Here is a 19,938-nt window from a genome sequence, read left to right as displayed (position 1 = left end):
TGACAATTATAATTCAAGAAGCATTTAAGGTAGATGCTGAGCTGATATAATTTAGTCCAGCTTCCAGCGATGTCAGGGGTGTGTGGCATATGCAAATGAGTTGTGCTAATGAGCTCCAGCACATCTTTTTCTACAAAATGACCCTTCAGTGGGAGGGAAGATGGCATAATATGGCTCAATCTTTTCAGATTGTGGAAGCTAAGCAGGGTCAGTACTTGGATGGGAGACCACCAACGAGGATTCTGCAGAGGAAAGCAAGGGCAAACCACCTCCCTCTGCTTCTCACTTGTCTTGAAAACCCCTTGTTGGTGTCACCATAAGTCTGTGACTGGACAGCACATACATATGTATATGATTGCATTGGAGAAAAATAAACTCACGCTTGCAAAAGCTTTAATAGAGTAACTTACAATGAAGTCGTTAACTTTATTTGGTGCTGCTTCCCTTCCCCAACATTGAAAAAGACTTGAGAAGAGATCCATTTAGGCTATATCAAAAGTTGTCACTGTTGAAGTTCAGCAGTAAATTGTTCATACATGATTCCATCTCGGGATGGATTTTTTTTTTCTTATGCAACAAAATATTGATACTTGGGAGTAACTAAATTCAAAGGAGACACACAGCATGTCCATAAATGCATGCAATTTGAGACTGAGTCATAGAAAGCCTATATAATAGATGATATGTTAACCACGGGCTGGCTGGGAGTCTATGGTCAAGACAAAAGGGAGGGTCAACAGAAAAAGACAGGGCCTTTCATCAGTTCATTCATAACTAGCTAACTTTTGGTTTTATATCTTTTTCCTCTGCCTCATCGTCACTGTCATCGACTTGCTGGATGACCAAGTCAGATGACCCATCCTCGACAATCTCAATGTCTGACTTGTTGTCTTCCCCGTAATTCCAGCTTGATTCCTTGTCTTCTTCCAGCGGGAACTCAGGTGGTGGTTCTGTGTCCAGGTCAATCCGGATGCTGTCAATGCCCGCTTCAGACAGACATTCATTGCAAAGTCTGTACCGTCTCGTTCCTTCCTGGACTACCTGTCCAGTCATTTCAGTGACATGACGCTTGCATTTTCGGCAGATGGGTTTGCAAGCCTGGTGGATCTGCAAAGATTAAAAGGGTTAGGTTATCCTTCATCACTGCTCTAAAGCAAAACAGCAAAACACTTTTTTTGCATCTAACAGCCATCTCAATATCAAGATACTTAAAACTTCATCAGCTTGGTTTGATTAAAAGAAAGAATAAGTGATCTGAGAAAGAAGGAAGCCTCTTTTGTTAGAAGAATTATTTTGAGATGGACACTCAGAATGCCTTCATCAAGGCTAGTCAAGTTAGGACACAAAAACAAGGACAGATACTAGACCTCAGAAGAAATTCCTGTACTTCAACAGTGTCTGTTCAATTACACAGGAGCAACAGAGCAAAACCTCTATTTTCTCCATTGGCTGACCTGCACATGAAGCAACTCATGTACAAAAGCTCACAATACGCAGACATTTAATGTTTTTTTCCCTGGGTCTTAGGCTCAAAGCATTGACCATGAGATTTCTGTAATGAATGTCAATAAATCAAAAGTAGGTTTGCAACTACAGATACACACCAGAACAGTATACTCATAGTTGCTACAGCATAGACATTGTCTCCAGATTTTGTTGCAATAATTCAGAGCAAGAGGTGTTAGTTATTACAGACTATTAAATAAACAAAATATTTCAAGAGGGCTAATCTTTTAAGCATCTTTTAAGTTTTTAAAAAATCTTTGTGTTTATAAAAAAATCTTTGTGTTTTTAAAAAACCTTTGTGTTTATAAAGTTTATAACTCTGCGACCTGGCAATACATTTTCTGACACACATGGCGTGGCCCGACAATGTCTCATTTATATGAGATCCAGCCCTCATAACAAATGAGTTTGACACCCCTGCAAAGCTATGGATGGTCTTAGGCCAGTTGCTCTCTTTCAGCAGAAGCTGCCTCAAAGAGTTCTTGTCAGGATAAAATGGAAGAGGGAAGAACCTTGATACCCTTGAAGGATAAAAGAATAATAAATAAACTTTGGTTTTAGTATAACCTGTCACTGCTTGAGATGCTCCAGCAAAAATAATAATATAGAGCAGGGGTAGCCAATGGTAGCTCTCCAGATGTTTTTTTGCCTACAACTCCCAACGGCCCCAGCCAGCATGGCCAATGGCTGGGGCCGATGGGAGTTGTAGGCAAAAAAACATCTGGAGAGCTACCGTTGGCCACCCCTGATATAGAGCAATGATCCAGCCAAAGTTAAATGAAGCTCTGCCAATTTCAGATTTTAACTTGTGATTAATTCCCCCACATAATTCAAAAGGCTTAACTTTGATTGCATCATGCCCATATTTTATTAACAGCCATTTACTTGGGCTTTAACGCAAGGCCTTTGGGAAACAGGTTCTTTGAGAAGCTGATCTATAGGGTTGCCAACACCAGTTTGGGAAATACCTGGAGATTTGTGGGTGCTGCAGCCTGAGGAGGGCAGAGTTTGAGGAGGACTTCAATAGGGTATAAGAATCCACCTTCCAAAATGGCATTTTCTCCAGGGGAGCTGATCTCTGTCGCCTGGAGATCAGTTCTATTAGCAGGAGATCTCCAGCCAACACCTGGAGGAAGGCAACCTGAGCTGCCTAGAAGCTTAGTGGCAGCATCAAATTAAATGTCCTCACTTAGATCACTGTGAATGAATCTGAATGTCATATTTGCTTATTCAGGGTGAAGAGGACCATGGCTGAATGAGCATGTTTGAAAATACATACTGTCCGGAAGTGGCTGCTCAAGTGGTCCAGCCTGCTGAACCGCTTTCCGCAAGCTTCGCAGGGATAAGGCCGTTCTCCTGTGTGGCAGCGAAGGTGGCGCTTCAGGTCTGCTTTACGTTTCACCACATGAGTACAAAAGGGGCACTTGAATCTCATTCTGGGCAGATCATCTGTTTGGAAGAAGAAATCCTGTTAAAATGGGGCAAAACTATAATTTCTCTGAATATAAACACAGACTCACCAGGCCTGTATACCCAATGCTAACCCCCCCCCCCCCCCCATGTTATGGAACTAGAATGAATTATGCAGATTAGGCAAATGTGCAAGTGTTTATTCAGCATAATTCTATTTCTGCTGTTTGTGGCAAGCTGCAGAAACCCATGTCCTGCCCACAGGACCTCCTGGCCAGTCACCTGCATGGAAGCTTAAGCTGCTCTGCAGCTATATAGATAACTGGTGTGTTCTTGGGAGTAGCTGAGAAGTTTGCATGCAGTATTACTACACACTGTGCTTGCACAATGCAGTTGTGGAATGCACACAGCAAGATGTCACAAGCTCACCACATGTGTGTGCCTCTACCAGGTTACCAGCTCTCTGGATTGGGAAATTCTTGGAGATTTGTGGGGGTGGAACCTGGGGACCTCAATAAGGTATTGTGCCATACAGCCCACCTTCCAAAGCAGCCATTTTCTCCAAGGGAACTCATCTCCGTAGCCTGGAGATCTGTTGTAATTCCAGGAGATCTCCAGCTACCACCTTGAGGTTGGCAACACTAACCTTTATACTGAGTTTCCTGCACATTTTAGAGACCATAGGGCAGGGAAAGGTCTGTTTCCTTTGGTGATGGCTTTGCAGAAGCAGATTACGAGACCCATCCTGCTAGTGCTATCACCTTTTGTAAAAGCCTCACTAGAAATAAAGCAAGACTCACAAGCCTTCCCCCCCTTGCTCAGGCTTTTAGCACGACATAAGGATATGGTAGAGTTAGGGTTGCCAACTCTAAGTTAGGAAATTCCTGGAAATTTGGAGTTGGAGCTTGGGGAGGGTGGGATCTCAGGGGAATCTAATGTCCTAGAATTCATTCTCCAAAGTAGACATTTTCTTGTGTCCATCCACATGTCTGCCAAGGGTCCTGTCAATGGTTGTGCTCTGAAGCTCCATGTTTGGAATTTAATTCCCTGGCAAGCACTTGCACAATTGGGATCAGGAAATGGCATAAGCCTTCCCTCCCACACTTTTGTCCCAACCTGAAAGTGCCCTTGAGAGCCACTACTTTCCATAGGGGAACAAATACTGAAATGGGGAAAATATTGTTTTGAACAACATTTCAAAATTCATACTGAGCTTCATACACATATTGAACAATTTGTATTGGGGAAAGTCACATGTACTGATGGCTACAAGTGTGTTTCCTGAAAACATTGGCTTTGTGGGGCTGTTTCATGGGGCATGGCAACCAACCAGAACATATACATCCAATGTCACTTTCGGGTGCAAACCTGGAAGTGATGTCATCTTATCAGGACAATGGTCTTGAATTGATTGGAACTCTTATCATTTTACTCAGGTAAGAGACCTGGCAGCCCTTAGCTGGGGGGGAGGGTCAATGCCACCCTCCCCACGCTCCCAATGTGAACAGGATCTACATGTGTTCATTGAATAGATTCTGAGCATAGAACTCCCAGAGCACACCTATTGAGAGGTCCTTTGGCAGACAGGTAGGGGCCTTAGTAACAAGTAAATCTGCTTCATGCTGCAAAAGCTTTATGTAAATAGAAACACCAGAATCCAGCTCTACTTTCTAGTTATTTTTTTATGGCACAGAAAATTGGGAGAATAAGGGACCTGGGGTAACCAATGCAAATAGTGGCTGGATAGTAAGGCCTACTGCATAGACACTGAGCTACTTCATCCATGTATTCAAATGTAGCCAGGAAGGCATCTCATCAGCCTCTGGGCCAAGATTAGTAAACTGGAATAATGGAAGGCATGTAGCTGGGCCACCCTCTCTTGGAATAAATCCCTGAGAAAAGAGGCCAGTGCCTCATTGCTGCATTATATCTTGGAGAACCTTTTCTTGATGCCCCACAAGCCACTGGCCAAACTGGGACAATTCCATCATAGGCCATGAAGCGGGCTGAATTTCTTGGGGTTAAATTGGTACAGCAGTAGCTGCTCACTGTTCAAAGGTGAGTCAGGCCTTGCTGTGGGGTCAGTAGGATAAGAAAGGGTAGATCACCAAACAGACATGGGTCATAGCACCAGCATTCTCCACCAGTCTGCCAGGACTGCAGCCATTATGCACCAGGAGCCAATACATTTGAAGCTATTTCCTGTGGCCTCAAACCAAAGGGAGTGCAGGGTTAAGAAGCACCCTACTACTCCACCTCCTCACTCCTAGCCTACTCTCTGCTGAGCTGCTGTGCACTCCTTCCCCCCTTCCCTCAAGCCTTTTAAAAGCTCTAGCCATGTCTGGGGCATACCCAGTAACTACCAGAAACCCTACTTGGCCAGGGTCATGCCTACTGGAAACCAATGGTTGCCTTGTAACAACCTCCTCCTTCCTTTCCTATCCAAAGAGTGGAGCCACCAGACAAGGGACTGTCTGACTCTTGTTTTCTGGCATTGTGTGTGTGTGTCTGCATCTGGAAGTCATGACGATTTCTGGTGACTGACCCCTACTGGGGGCCTGGAGGATGTTCAGAGGCTGGCTTGGGTGTTGCTTAGCGTGTGTGTCCAAGGCCCTACTAAACCTGGTGGGTGCTACCTTTAGTGCTAGGAAGTGCCCTGGACAATCTGCATGTATTCAAGTTTTTAATTGGTTAATTAATGCATTTAAATTGATGCTGCCCCCCCCCATCCAATGAAACACAAAGTTAAGAAACAGAACACAAAGGAAACTGTTCCTAAATCAGTTTTAAAATAAATCCATTTTGTACAGCTGTAACAGCCATGTAGACTTTTAAATAATATGCAACACTTAAGAAAGTGTGAGACAGTGAGGGTAGTATCACAAATTTATATGCCAATACAGCATTTCTAGAGGGAGCAAGGAGCACAAATAGACTCCAAAGACACTTTATGCGTTTTGTTCTTCAACAGTGGGATATATCTGTTTTCAGGAGTCTTCCCTTTTTAATTTGCGCAAGAAAGAGTATACAGCTCATCTCCCACAATCACTGAGCTTCTTCAAGAGCCATTAACAACAAGAAAACAGGGAAGAGGCTTCCACCACAATATAATTTTTGGAACAGAAAGCACAAAACTGAAGATGTAAGTACAAATTCTGTCCGTGTTAGGACTTTGGTATTAATTATCTACTTGATTTAGAAAATGTATTCTTCTAAAGAACTGCTTGTATATCTCCAGAAACCATGCATGCTCGTACTGATGAAGGAATGATCAATCGGGAATTTGTTTCTTGGTTGTTGTTTTTAATTCTCAGCATTCATATGCACAATGAGTGCAAAATGCTCAAAAATGTATTAGGCTGGATCCCATGGAAAAGATCACAGAAGGACTTGGTACAACAGATCACACTCTCATACTGTATTGTTCATGAGGGTCCCAACAAAGGATATTCCAGACAAGCATCAGGCGACTGGGAAAAGAAGGTAGGGAATGCTCAAGGCTGCTGAGAGCTACCAGGAGCACCCAGACAAAGATTCCATCTGTTCCCCCCATATAATCCTGATCAAAACCAAAATCACTTGGCTTAATATTACCCTGAATTTATAGTAATAAAAGAAACAGCCTGCCCTTTCATGTGTTCACTTGTGGCAGGGACAACACATCAGAGAATAAAGTTAGGAACTTCAAAACTGGCCAGGAGCTTCAGGGTGGTTTTCAGAATTCCAGGGTCAAAAATGAAAAATATGGGAATATCCTGACTCAAGATTATTTTGACAATTCCCCCCACACACTATTTGCAATGGAAGTTAAGGGTCTCTGTTCAAAGCAGGCATAATTCATCAGAAAATAATGCTCTGTGTTTGAGAACTGGCCACCAACCCCAGAATGAATGATTTTATTATTTATTTATTGCATTAGATTTGTGGATCACCCAATTCCTCCTACTGCACGGCTCTGGGCAACATGAAGTATCAATAAAACAAACCAATTAAAATAGTAATGGTTCATAGTGTAATATAATGTAGTGATGATGGAAGTTGCAGCCCCAACACTGAAAGGAATTGGAGCACCCTGAAGCAGGTTATCTTCATGAGACGCAAATGCTGGGCAAGTTTGTTTCAGTCTTGCAGAAAGGGGAGTCTACCTTATAGATAGAAAGCTTTTTACGTGCTCAGGCTTCTCGGCGCCCCTAGTGGCTGCAGCCAGGACTGCATTAAAAGTAAAATAAATGCTGGACTTCCGGTTTCACGGCGTAGTGAAGCAGAGCATTCCCACAGAGCTCCGGTGGGTGCTCTGATTTTCTAGCTCTTGGGGGGGGGGGGTTCTCCTTGTGAGGATACCCCCACTGAAGTGTCAGGGGATACTTCATAGACTGGGGAGCCGGTTTGGGAGACTTTAGGGGAGGCGGAGGCTTTCCCTGCAGATCCCTTACCTTTCCCTGTCCGGAGCTAGTAAACGCTCTGGCGCCTTACTAGGTCACCGGAGACGAGCTACAGAGGGACAACAAACTCTCATACCAGAGACTTTTTGCAACTCCCTAAATTTATCTTATACTTAAAAGCGAGTAAAGGGCAAGTAAACGGCAGCCTACCTTGTCCGACAACGCACTTTAATGAAGAGCAAGAAGGCAGTGACGATAGGGGGAAAATGGCGTCGGCGACGGCACACTCTTAATGGCGTTTGTTACTGAACCTGAGGGCAGCGGACTGGAACAACACCGTAACTAAAGCCTCCGGTTTACCATAGCTCGGGGACTGAGAGCACCCCGGAGCCGCGACTGGCAAGAGACAGCCCCCCCCTTTTTTTTGAGAAGCAGCGCATTGCCGGCAGCGGACGTCGTGGAGAGTCGAGTGGGGAAGGACCGAAGGACCGAAGAGGGAAGAGGAGCCGAGTTACCTTCATTGACTGTGAGTGACTGATGTATGGGAAGTGGCTAGTGGACTAAGCTGGTTGTTGTAGGCGGAGATAGGCTGGAGTTTAAAGAAGTTTGGAGAAGAGTAGAGTGCTGAGAGACAGGACTGTGAGACACAACTGATAAGAAAGTTTAAAGTAGTCTAAAGAAGGTGGAGAGAAAGTTGCGGAAGTGCTGGGAAGGACTGAGTTTCTTTAAAGAAAGTGTACGGGACAAACTGAGGGCCTGTTAAGAGGAGAAGGTTTTTCGTTGCTGTACGACGCCCTCTACTGTTCTAAGACATAACACGGGGATCTTAAAGGAGGAAGGGTAGGTTTTTAGCAAGTTTCTTGCGGCCCCCCTTCCTTGAAGAGTGGTTTCTATTTCCATTCATACTTGGATATACAATCTCTACTATCTCCACCATTAAGAACTGAAGAATAGAAGGAAGGAAATAGAGGATAGAAGACAGAAGCAAGAAGATCAGAAGAAACAAAGAGGACTATAGGTTACATTTGTTATTGTTCAGTTGACTATTTAACTACCAAATTGACTGTGATTTTTTGGTACTACATGGCTATGAAATAGTTGATTTAATTAAGTGATGAAATAACTTTGACAATTGATTAATTGATTGATGAATTGCTTAACTGATGAATTGAGGATTTAATTGACTGATTGATTGACTTAACTGACTTAATTGATTGTCTGACTTCGGATGAACTGTTGAATGGTGTATTAGATTGCCTGATTAATTGATTAATTGATTGATTAGCGGACTAACTGATTGAGTAATTACTTAATGTAGCATTAAGTGTTCAATAGTTTGGGGACTAGAATTAGCGAACTGAGAGATAATTGTTTATAGACAGTCGGCTATTAGACTTGGCTGATTAATTTAACACAAGTTAACTTTTAGATACTCTATCAAGTTTGGGCTTGCCAGATCTAATTTTTCTTATTTCTAGCAATGGATACTAAAACAGATACTAAAATTAAGAAGGGAGTCCAACATACCCCACCAGGGGGAAACAAACCTAACCCCTCAGCTATTACCCAAGAGGCCTTGGATAAACTACAAAATTTAATGACAGCAGGTTTCCAACAAAATCAAGCTGCATTACAAGAAGTAAAGACCGACCTAATGAGCGAAGTTAGGAAAACTAACCAACAACTGGGCGAATTTCAGAGACAACTTTGGGCTAATACACAACAGGTGCATGAGCTTTCTGCAAAGGTCGACAAACTGGAGGAACGAGAGGCCACTACATCTGCTCATACAAGAGAAAATCGGGCTAGTCTCGATAGACTTGAAGATCACCTAGCCAGGTTAGAAATGGATAAAGCAGCTTATCTCCTGAGATTCCAAGACATTCCGGAGGAGAAAGGCGAAGACCTAGAGAGCAAGATCCTCAAATTACTAACAATAGATGGAGATTCCGTTCTAAGTTCTGGCAAAGCAGATATTGAATGGATCAGAAGGGTGGCCTCCCCATATACCAAGAAATTAAACCTCCCAGGGGAAATTCAGGTTAGATTCACACGAACGGCAATCTGCGAAAAAATATTGAAACTAGCAAGAATGAAAGGCCTGAAATGGGGTGATAAGAATATCAAAGTCCTCAAAGATATACCCTGGTCGATACGACAGAGACGTCTTGGCTATAAGAAGATGACAACTTGGCTAATACAACAGAATATACAGTATAGATGGTTGATTCCTGAGGGAGTCTTCTTTTTATACCAATCAAGAAGGTACAATCTAACCTCCCTTGATAAGATGGAAGATTTTTGGGCAAAATTTGTTGAATCAGATAGCCAAGACTCCAGATCAGGAGAAGACCAGATAGAGGGGTTGGACCACCCCCCAAAAAAAACCACTGGAAGAGTTAAGACGAGAGCGCAAACACAAAAGGAGAAATGGATATCACCTGATAGTAAAACCCCCCCTGAATGATGGCTAAGAGAGACAAGCAGATCCTATCGATTAATGTCAATGGCTTAAATGAACCTAAGAAAAGAAAGAAGCTCTTTTTACAAATACAGAAGACAAGATCACAAATTGTATGTTTGCAGGAAACACATATCAAGAAAGACGATAAAAAATATCTACAAAATAAAAAATTAGGCCAACTTCATTGTTCCTGCGATTCGAAGAAGAAAAGAGGGGTTGCGATTTATATACAAGAAAGCATTAATTCTAAATTATTATACAATGATGAGACTGGTAGAATCCTCTTAATTGAAACAGAAATTAATGGCAGTAAAACCATCTTAGGAAATATCTACGCCCCCAGTGATGGCCAAGAGAGATTTTATACCTTACTTCATCAAAAACTGCTTGAATACAATGCAGATAATTATTGCATTGTAGGAGACTATAATGCAATTTTTGACCCTAGCATGGACAAGAAACATAACTCAAGTAAATCGATCAAGTGTCGGAATGTGTTACCAAAATCTTTTATGCAAACAGTCGAAGAACTAAAGCTGATTGACGCATGGAGAACCAAAAACCCTCAAACTAAGGACTACACCTTTTTTCCCCATGCTCATAGGGGATGGTCACGAATCGACATGTGTTGGCTATCAGTGACTTTAGCTTTATCGATCACGCAAGCACATATACTGCCAAATACATACGCAGATCACAACCCCATACAAATTAACTTACAAGACTTTCGTCCAAAGTCCCGCTGGACCCTCAACACACAAATATTAAAGGAAAAGGCCTTTATTGTAAAAGCCAAAAAAGAAATTCAAATGTTTTTAAAATATAATCTGAAGAAAGATACAACGATGCCAGTTATATGGGACTCCTTTAAAGCCTTCTTTAGAGGAATAGCCATTTGTTATTTAGCTAAGAGAAGGAAGGAGAAGTTGAAAACTTACCAGGATCTATTGGCACAACTGAAAGATCAGGAAATGCAGCAAAAGATCAGAAATACTAAAGAAATTAAATTAAAAATTCAAACTATCCAGCACAAAATTAATCTGATTCTCTCAGAAGAAACAGAAAAATCTGAAATGGGCGAAACAGCATTATTTTGAATATGCCAACAAAACTAGCAGATGGCTTGCGTACAAGCTAAGGAAGGAGAGGGTGAAAAATACTATTTCCACCCTCAAGAACAGCCGTAATGAAGAAGTTTCACAAATTTTCCAAATGAAAGACATAATACACCAATATTATCAAAGCTTATACACCAAACAAGACATCTCAGAACAATCTCAGGAAGAATATTTAGAGAAGATTTGTATTCGATGCTTAACTCAAGCACAAAAAGATAAATTGGAAGAACCCATCTCAATGTTTAAAATTAGCGAAGCCCTACAAAAACAGAAAATTAACAAATCCCCTGGCCCAGACGGCCTGCCTATAGAATTCTTCAGAACTTTTGAAGACGTCTTGTTAGTGCCCTACAAAGAAGTGATAGAAGATATTCAAGAAAATGCCAAAATCCCAACATCATGGAGTGAAGCAATAATTTCTCTAATTCATAAAAAAGGCACTGATCCCAGAGAGGTTAAAAACTATCGGCCTATATCTGTTTTAAACGCTGATTATAAAATTTATGCCACAGTGTTATCCAATAGACTTAAAAGCGTGATCCCAACAGTAATTCATGCTGATCAAACAGGTTTCATTCCTGGCAGGAAGATGGGACAGAATATAAGATATTTACTTAACATCTTGGAATATTATCGTCAACATCCAGACAAACAGTTTGCAGGCATCATGTTAGATGCCGAAAAAGCTTTTGATAAAGTTAATTGGTCCTTCATATTCAAATCGTTAAAGGCTATCGGTTGTGGCGGAAATTTCATCCAACTCGTGCAAGCCATCTACTTTAAACAAAAAGCTAGCATAAAAATTAATGGACACCTAACAGAAGCGATTGAAATTCAACAAGGTACGAGACAGGGGTGTCCATTATCACCACTTCTTTTTATCTTGACTCTCGAACCATTGATTAACAGCATACGTGATGACAAGGAAATTAAAGGGCTCAAAATTAAGGATAATAGCTATAAAATTCAAGCTTTTGCTGACGATGTCTTATTCTCAGTTGAAGACCCTTTACAGTCTATAGCCCAGCTCAAAATGAGACTTCAACATTACAGTACTGTATCTGGTTTCAAGGTAAATGCCACAAAAATGAAATTTATATCCCAAAATATGACAAAGGACCAAATAACCTATTTAGAAAAAGAATCTGGATTCCAGCATGAGAAGAAAGTTAAATATCTCGGCATATATGTTACCAATGATTTGAGATCTTTACAAAAAGATAATTATGACAAAGTTCTAAAAGAAATTCAAGAAGACCTGGCTAGGTGGAAAGACCTACAAATTTCGCTATTAGGATGAGTGGCCTCCATTAAAATGAATATTTTACCTATATTACTTTTTCTATTCCAAATGATTCCGATCTCATTACCTTCAAGCTTTTTTCAGCAACTGAACAAGGTCATCTCTATATTTATTTGGCAAAACAAAAAGCCTAGAATCAGACTTAAAACCTTACAAGATAGTAAGTTGAGAGGTGGCTTAGCCCTACCCGACTGGAGACTGTACTACCGTGCCTGCATGGGCTAAGGAATGGTTCCTGCTTGAAAATAAGACTCTTATCATTGGAGGGCGATGGCCTAACTCAAGGATGGCACTCATATTTGTGGTACCAGGCCCCCACAGGAAGTAATATATTCTTAAGACACGTGATAAGGAAGCCTATCTTCAAAGTATGGAGTGAAGTCAAAAAAATATACTATACGAGTATACCTTATTGGGTATCCCCAGTCGAAGCCTCCGTACATCCTAACGTCTACAATTGGGATTTAAACTATAATTATGGAGCACTATTGGATAACACCCACAAACTTAAATTAGAGGATGAAAATCTCAAACTTGACTGATGGACTAAAATGCAAGTCAACTCAAAATTTCAGGCTGATAAATCAGTGGGGTTTTACAGTAAACCTAATGAGTTAGATATGATCTTATTAGACGAAGGAAAACTTATTTCTAAGGTCTACAGCTGGCTTCTAAAGGAGAAAATGCAGGACGATGTGGTTAAAGAGTGTTGGATTAATTGGCTTAAGGATTTTGGGTTTAATGTCGAATTGGAGGAATGGAGGCAAATTTGGCGGCAAAATATCCAATTAACTAAATCAGAGATCTTCAAAGAAAACCTTTACAAAATGGCTTACCGCTGGTACCTGACTCCAGCTAGATTGGCAAAAATCTACACCAATTGTCCTAATAAATGCTGGAAATGCAGCAGCGCAAAAGGTACTCTCTTCCACATTTGGTGGCAATGCAAGTTTGCGAAAAAATTTTGGGCTCAAATCCATGATTGGTCTCAGAAAAATTCTTAAATTAAGATTTGTTCATACACCTGAGCTCTATCTATTAAGTATAGTGAAAGAGAAAATATCAAAATCATCCAAAAAATTACTATTATATGTTATAATGGCGGCTAGGATACTATATGCCAAGTATTGGAAATCCCCCAAAATACCCGATAAGAATGAATTCCTATTTAAACTCTTAGAAGCTGCCGAATTGGATGTATTAACAACAAGACTAAGAGGGGGTGACTTACAGATTTGCAAAAAAAATGGGATCCACTTTACTCATGGCTTAATGGAACGGGTTTCGATATGAGGAATTTGAAATTTAGTTACGATTAGATCCCTCCAGCTCAGGGGGATGGTGGTGTGGGGTTAGTGTTTTGTATATATGTTTGTACCTGTACTTATTTTTGATTTTCTTTGATCTGATGAGTATATGATATAATGTTTGTTTTATTGTTTGTACGTTTCACTTTGTTTGTTCAATAAATTTTTTGTACACTAAAAAATAATAATAATAAAAAAATAAAAGGAAAATAAATGGAAAAGCTAAATACCACATCTACTGACTTGGGCCACAGGGATTTTGTCACCCCTTTCCCCTGGGTGGGGAAATAGCTCTCCTGGCCTTCGACGGCGCGCCATTGAAATCAGCGCGCCAGGTAAAGAGTCTAGGTGTTTTACTGGAGCCTTCACTATCAATGGAGGCCCAGATAGCAGCCACTGCCAAGTCAGCATTCTTCCATCTGAAGCGGGCAAGGCAGTTGGCCCCTTTCCTAGAGCGTCGCGACCTCGCAACAGTGATCCATGCAACAGTCACCTCAAGACTGGACTACTGTAATGCCCTCTACTTGGGGCTACCTTTGTGCCGGACCCGGAGGTTGCAGCTGGTGCAGAACGCGGCAGCCAGGCTATTGCTGGGACTCCCGAAATGGGAGCACATACGGCCGGGGCTGCGCAGACTGCACTGGCTGCCAATTACATACCGAGTCCAGTACAAAGTGTTGGTCATTACCTTTAAAGCCTTGTATGGCAGAGGACCAGCCTACCTGAGGGACCGTCTCTCCCCATATGAACCCCAGAGGGCACTGAGGTCAGCCGGAAAAAATAAAATTACTATCCCAGGGCCAAAAGAGATCAAGCTTCAGAATACCAGACCACGGGCCTTTTCAGCTGCGGCCCCTGCCCTATGGAATCAGCTTCCTGAGGAGGTGCGGGCCCTGCGGAACATTGATCAGTTCCGCAGGGCCTGCAAGACTGTCCTCTTTAAACGAGCATATATCGACTGCTGAACTGTTGCGAATTAAGGATCCATCAACACGGTCCTGTTTTAAGGACCTACGTCATCATGGAATTATTTAAACTGGCAGAAACTAGCGTCAGAATACCACCATTGCTGCCAGATCAACTTAAATTATGAACTTTTAAATACACTAACTGGTTTTTATATAATGTTTAAAGTTTTTATTGGTAAATTTAAAGTTTTATTTATTATTGTATATGTATAAAATGTTGTCAGCCGCCCTGAGCCTGCCTAGGCGGGGAGGGCGGGATACAAATAAATTTTTTTTTTTTATTATTATTATTATTATTATTATTATTATTATTATTATTATTATTATTATTATTATTATTATTATTATTATTATTATTATTATTATTTCCCCTCAGTGGCACTGGGGATACCCTGCTTCACCAAGTCCTTCCATAAGCCATTTTCCAGACTCTAAATCACTGAAACCATAAAACTACATCGTGCCCAGTGGAATTACAAGCTAAGAAAATTTAAGGTGGTTTTTTTAGTTCACATAATACTTAGGATAAATCAGTCATCGTTATTTGTAATTATTTTTAATTGTACAATAATCATCTGTCAATGAAAAACAGGCCTGAACTCAAGATATAGCCTTACCGTCAGCCCAGCTCCCCATTACGCCCAATACTGAGTGCATGCTGGGATATTGCTCATCCCCCTTGGGTGATTTCAACTTGCCAGCAGAATGGGGGGATTCGTGCTCTTGCTGCGGCATCGCCAAGCCTCTTGGAAGGGTGTCAGATCCCTGACTGTACTGGTAGCCACTGTGACCAGAATCCCCTTCAGAATCAATCTGGACATCCTCTTCTGAAGCAGGAACGTGGCTTGCAGGCTCTGAAGCTTGCTCGTCCAGCTTGCTCGATTTATAGTGAGGGATGTCCGTGGTCTGTGGCAATCCTGTGTGTTTGCTGCTTTTCTTCATGGAATCTTGCCATTGGTCCTGCTTGGACAGCTGCTGGGCATTCCGCTGAGCAGACGGGTAATAGCTGAAACTGCTCCACGAATTCCCACTGACTATACATGTCCCCTGATCTGGGCTTAAGTGCGCATGGGGTGGGCTGCTCTCCACTTTCCAGCCAGGCCCGTAGAGGCACAAACGTTCCACACCATTTGAGTTCACTTCCTTGTCCGAGAGGCTGAAATAGCGATCCTTTTCCTTCTCGCTGATGTCCAGGGAAGATTTAATGAACGTCTTACAAACGCTAATAACATCAGTCATTTGCAGGTAGCTGGCAGCGGACATGACCTCGATTACGTTTTGCCCGGTAAGGGAGAGTTTGCCCGAATACACAAAATCCAGGATAACGGAAAATGTTTCAGGAGAAAAGGCTTGGAAAGTGGCTGTTGTGGGCTGGCTGGCTTCTTTAGAGCACTGGGAAAGGAGCATTTTGAAGTAGCCACTGCTGGCAAAGAGCACATTCCGATGGGCTTTGAAGACTTTCCCCTCAACCAAAATGCTGCAGTCACAGAACAGGTCCTGCCTGCGCTGCTCATTTAACTGCTGCAGGAGGTGGAACTGGTGGGAAGAAATCTCCATGCTCAAACTGGGATGAAGTCCTCTAGAAAAAGAGAACAGATTGTCTCCATTTTCTACATACAAACTCCAACTATTTTCTTTGGGGGGGGGGAGCTTTTAATGTTACAGATATTCATTTAACAGAAACATCAAGGCTGCAGTCCTAACACTCTCCTGGGAATAAGAGCTACTGAATGGGTCTTACTTCTGAGTAGCCTTACTTGGGATTGCTCCCTAAGGCACTTGTGTGCACGCACACTCAGTGACAGGCTGCAATCTCAAATGTGCTAAGAAGGAAGGAAAAGCCATACATGGCATGAAGGGACTTGGAAGTCTTTCTCAGTTTTACTGGGAGCTTTGTTTTTAATTTTAATGCTGGGGGGGGGGGGGGGCTGGGACAGAATCCAAATGAGATTCCAGCAGCAGCAACTAGCAGACAGGACTCTTAACCTTTTCCCTGATCAATAACTTTTTCTCCCCAATGGAAAAGGCAAATGGACCAACTATCTTTCTTCCTATACAGGGGAAAACAGGTGCATCTAAGGGAATCCTCAAGGCTTTTTTTTGTAGCAGGAAATCCTTTGCATATTAGGCCACACACCCCTGATGTAGCCAATCCTCCAAGAGCTTACAGTAGACCCTGTAATAAGAGCCATGTAAGTGCTTGGAGGATTGGCTATATTGTGTGTGTGTATGTGTAGCCTAATATGCAAAGGAGTTCCTGCTACAAAAAAACCCCTGGGAATCCTTATGGCAAAAACAAGCCACAGGGCACGAATTAAGCCCCTGCACCAACACCCCAGCTGTAGTTTCATCCAAATTTGGAGCTACCACCCAGCTAAGGGAAAACAAACAAGAGAGTAACTTCAAGTGCCTGCCATGTGTCTTTTGGTCCTGAATCCTCTTGAAATTCATGAGATGTACTTTGAAATGAGATTAATCTAGCCTGCAGGAAAGCAGACAACACTGAGGGTTCATTTAACACACAGTGGCTTTGTGCACTCACGGCAAATTAAAGACTTGCACTCCACCTTCACAATTAAGGGTGTGCAAATCCAAGAGCTGGACTGAGCACCATAGCTAGTTATGTCAGGTAGTCAGGCCTGAGCCCAGGAATGGCAAGTTTGTGTCATGTCATGAAAACTCATCCCTTTGGCTACTTCCACAGGGTAACAAATTTCCCTGTATTTCTCATTGCTCTTGAAAATAAGAGGTATTCACAGGGGCAATAGATTGTCTACATGGCATTTTTGCCCTCACTTACCTTGGCCCTTCATGCACACCATTCCCCACCCCATGCCACTAGAGGGCCTTTTTAAAAATCAGCAATTGCTAGATTGCTATAGCACACTAAAAAGTGTAATAATTTTACTACAATGCATTCACTCCTCTGAATTCTTAATTTTCATTTTTAAAAATAAGTATCTAGCCCTTTTGGCTGGGCTACAAAAAGGGTCACTTAAAAAAAAAGAAAGCTGAGAATTCAGAGTAGTAGAGCAAAGCAAACAAACCCTGCCATAACGTTTTTGCTATAGCACCACAGCAATTCCTGATTTTTAAAAAAAGCCCTCTAGTGGTTCAGGGAGTGTGTGAGATGGCAGCTGGGTGGAGGGACTTATGCAAGGAAAATTGAACCAATGAGTTAGAACCTTGGAAAATGTGCACCTTCCCATCCATCAGGTGTGCAAATGGGCTTTGACAACACTTTTCCCAAAAAGGGAAAACCAAGTTTGGAAAAAAAGGGAAAACCAAGTTTGGAAAAAAATTGCATCAAAGCAAGAGAAAATCTGGAGAATGGATGATTAGGGGGCAACACTGTGCAAATACTCCAAAAGAACCTTGCTTCCCTCTGGTTGCCAAACCGGAGCATAACCGAAACAACCACAGCCTAGTAATAACATCTCTGCCCAATTCAAACCCTGAGGCTGCAAACTCAGCAGATTTTGAGACCCTGAACGAATTACCAGTTTTCACAAGTGGTGCGCTTGACTGTGGGGGGCGGGGAGAGGGAGGGGAGAAGATGCAAAGAGAGTTCCTAGTCACCGGTGCAGGCAAATAACAGCTAGTTCACAGGTAATTTGGAGCAGCAGGTTTTTTGCCAAGTTTCTCCCTAACAAATTTTGTACTAAGCACGAAGCCCGTGCCAAGTTCTACCCATGACAGCAGAGAAACAGCAACTTTTTCACCGTCGTCAAATTGTCATGTGGAAATGAATCATCACATGGTTACGTGAATCGGCCCCCAATTCAGATCCCCCCACCGGGCTTCATAGCCCTGTCCACCTAATCAGACCAGACCCGCGTTACTAATTCGCAGGACATATTTCTCCCTGTGACCGGCGAGCCAGACTGGTTGTCAGAGAGGCGCAATGGCTGACCGTGCCTCCGCTCCCTGCGGGCAGCCTTGTTCCCAGACGATCCCCGCCTCCGGAAGGGCAAGCGAAGGCTCCGCGCCCCTGATGGATGGCACCCGGCCCTCCCAGAGGCCCGAGCGTCGTGGCCAACTAGCTGGCAGGCCCAGCTCTTGAAGGGGCGGCCAAGGCGCGGAGCCCGCGGGCGTCCCCCGGGGCGGATTCCGACGGCCCGTCTCCGCCCCCTCCAAAGATGTGCCACAGCCAGCAGCGGCGCCAGGCGGAGCCGGCCAGGTGGCCGTCCCGAGGCGCGACGTTGTCGGGCTGCAGCTCGGCCCGGCGGACCGGCCGCATTGGCAGGGGGCGCCCTCGCTCTCTGGCGCGCTCGGCTAGAATTGGACGCTCAGCCGTCAGGAGCCAGGGAAGCCTCCCGGCGCCCGGCACGCCCGCCGAGTCTCCGGGGACGGCTCCGGCTGCCCGGTCTCAGTGCCGCAGTGCCCGCCCGCGCCCCGGCCCTTTGTGGCAGCCCTGCCCTGCCCTGCCCTCCCCACCCGCTTTTGTCGCGGCTCTCCGAGCGCCGCGCCCGTGGCAGCCGATGGCGCCCGGCGGGGCTGGCTCGGTGGCCGGTCGGGCGCTGTCCGACGTCGCCCAGGAGGCGCGAGCGGGCGGGCCGAGGCGAGCAGGGGCGCTCGCCGGCTCCCTCTCCGCGCCGCCGGACGCCCAGCTCGGCCCGCCGTCGCCTTACCGCTGCCTTGGAGAGGGGCGCGCCGGGCTGCGGCGAGGCTGCTGCGAAGCGTGGCCGGGCTCCGACGCCCCGAAGCAGGCAAACGCCCGGCCAGCAGCGAAACAAAAGGGAGTTGCTGACGTGGGCGTTGGAGAGAGACGCCCGAGGGCCGGGGACACAATTAAAGGGGCGACGCAGCCAGCGCGGCAGGAACCAGGCGGCAGGCAGCGAGCGAGGCAGAGCGAGGGGAGGGAAGGAGGGAGAGCCCCTCGGGCGCCCGCCCGCCCGCCTTCCCCCCACCCCACACTGTGCGCCGCGAGAGGGGCCTCGCCCGCAGCTCTGCGCACGCCCACTGGCCGCCCAGGGGGCCCCAAGGCCGCGCCGCACGGGCGCTTGGCTCCCGCCTCGCCTCGCCTCCCAGGCCGGAGGAGCCCGGGCCCCGGCAATGGCCAGTCCCTCAGCCACACGCTTCGTGGGAAGCTGCCCACGAGACGCTGCGCCAGCGCAAAGGCCCGAGCCGAGGGGCTTGCTTCTGCCTTTTCGCCATCGCCCGAGCCCCAGTTCCCGGGTTTGAAAGTTCCGCGGCCCTGCTGGATCCCACCAGTGGTTCGTCTAGGCCACCATCCTCTTTCACAGTTGCGCTGGAGGACGAACCGCCAAGGCACAAAGACAGGCCATGGCAGGAGTATTGTACTTCAGACTGCCTTGGCACTGCCCCCCTGCCCTAAACAGGGTTTGCCCTGCAGTAGGCTGCCCTCCACTGTATGTATTGTATCCTTCCCTTAATAAAAAGAAATTCCTAGCTAGGGCTGGCTAAGGCTTCTGCCCAGTGTGTCCTCCCTCCCACTGGCATTCAGAGGTTCACTGTTT

General features: G+C 44.5%; 1 protein-coding gene across 2 annotated transcripts; it reads right to left on the bottom strand.

The window, feature by feature from the left end:
* Window positions 1-392: 392 nt before the first annotated feature.
* ZBTB8A (zinc finger and BTB domain containing 8A) lies at window positions 393-19,229 on the bottom strand. 2 transcript variants are annotated; one of them, XM_060258283.1, is made up of 4 exons: window positions 19,090-19,229; window positions 15,076-16,037; window positions 2,786-2,955; window positions 393-1,107 (listed from the first exon to the last, which is right to left on the bottom strand). In XM_060258283.1, the coding sequence occupies exons 2-4, from the start codon at window positions 16,013-16,015 to the stop codon at window positions 775-777; spliced, it is 1,443 nt and encodes a 480-aa protein (XP_060114266.1). In that variant the 5' UTR covers window positions 16,016-16,037; window positions 19,090-19,229; the 3' UTR covers window positions 393-774. The 2 variants fall into 2 exon arrangements, with proteins under 2 accessions (XP_060114266.1, XP_060114267.1); XM_060258284.1 differs by lacking the exon at window positions 19,090-19,229 and adding an exon at window positions 18,896-19,045.
* Between the last annotated feature and the right edge of the window lie 709 nt (window positions 19,230-19,938).

Source organism: Heteronotia binoei, chromosome 17 (genome assembly GCF_032191835.1).
Source record: "Heteronotia binoei isolate CCM8104 ecotype False Entrance Well chromosome 17, APGP_CSIRO_Hbin_v1, whole genome shotgun sequence".
Lineage (NCBI taxonomy): Eukaryota > Metazoa > Chordata > Lepidosauria > Squamata > Gekkonidae > Heteronotia > Heteronotia binoei.
Note: the sequence above shows the minus strand (reverse complement) of the source record. Positions and strands in the feature narration are given on the sequence as shown.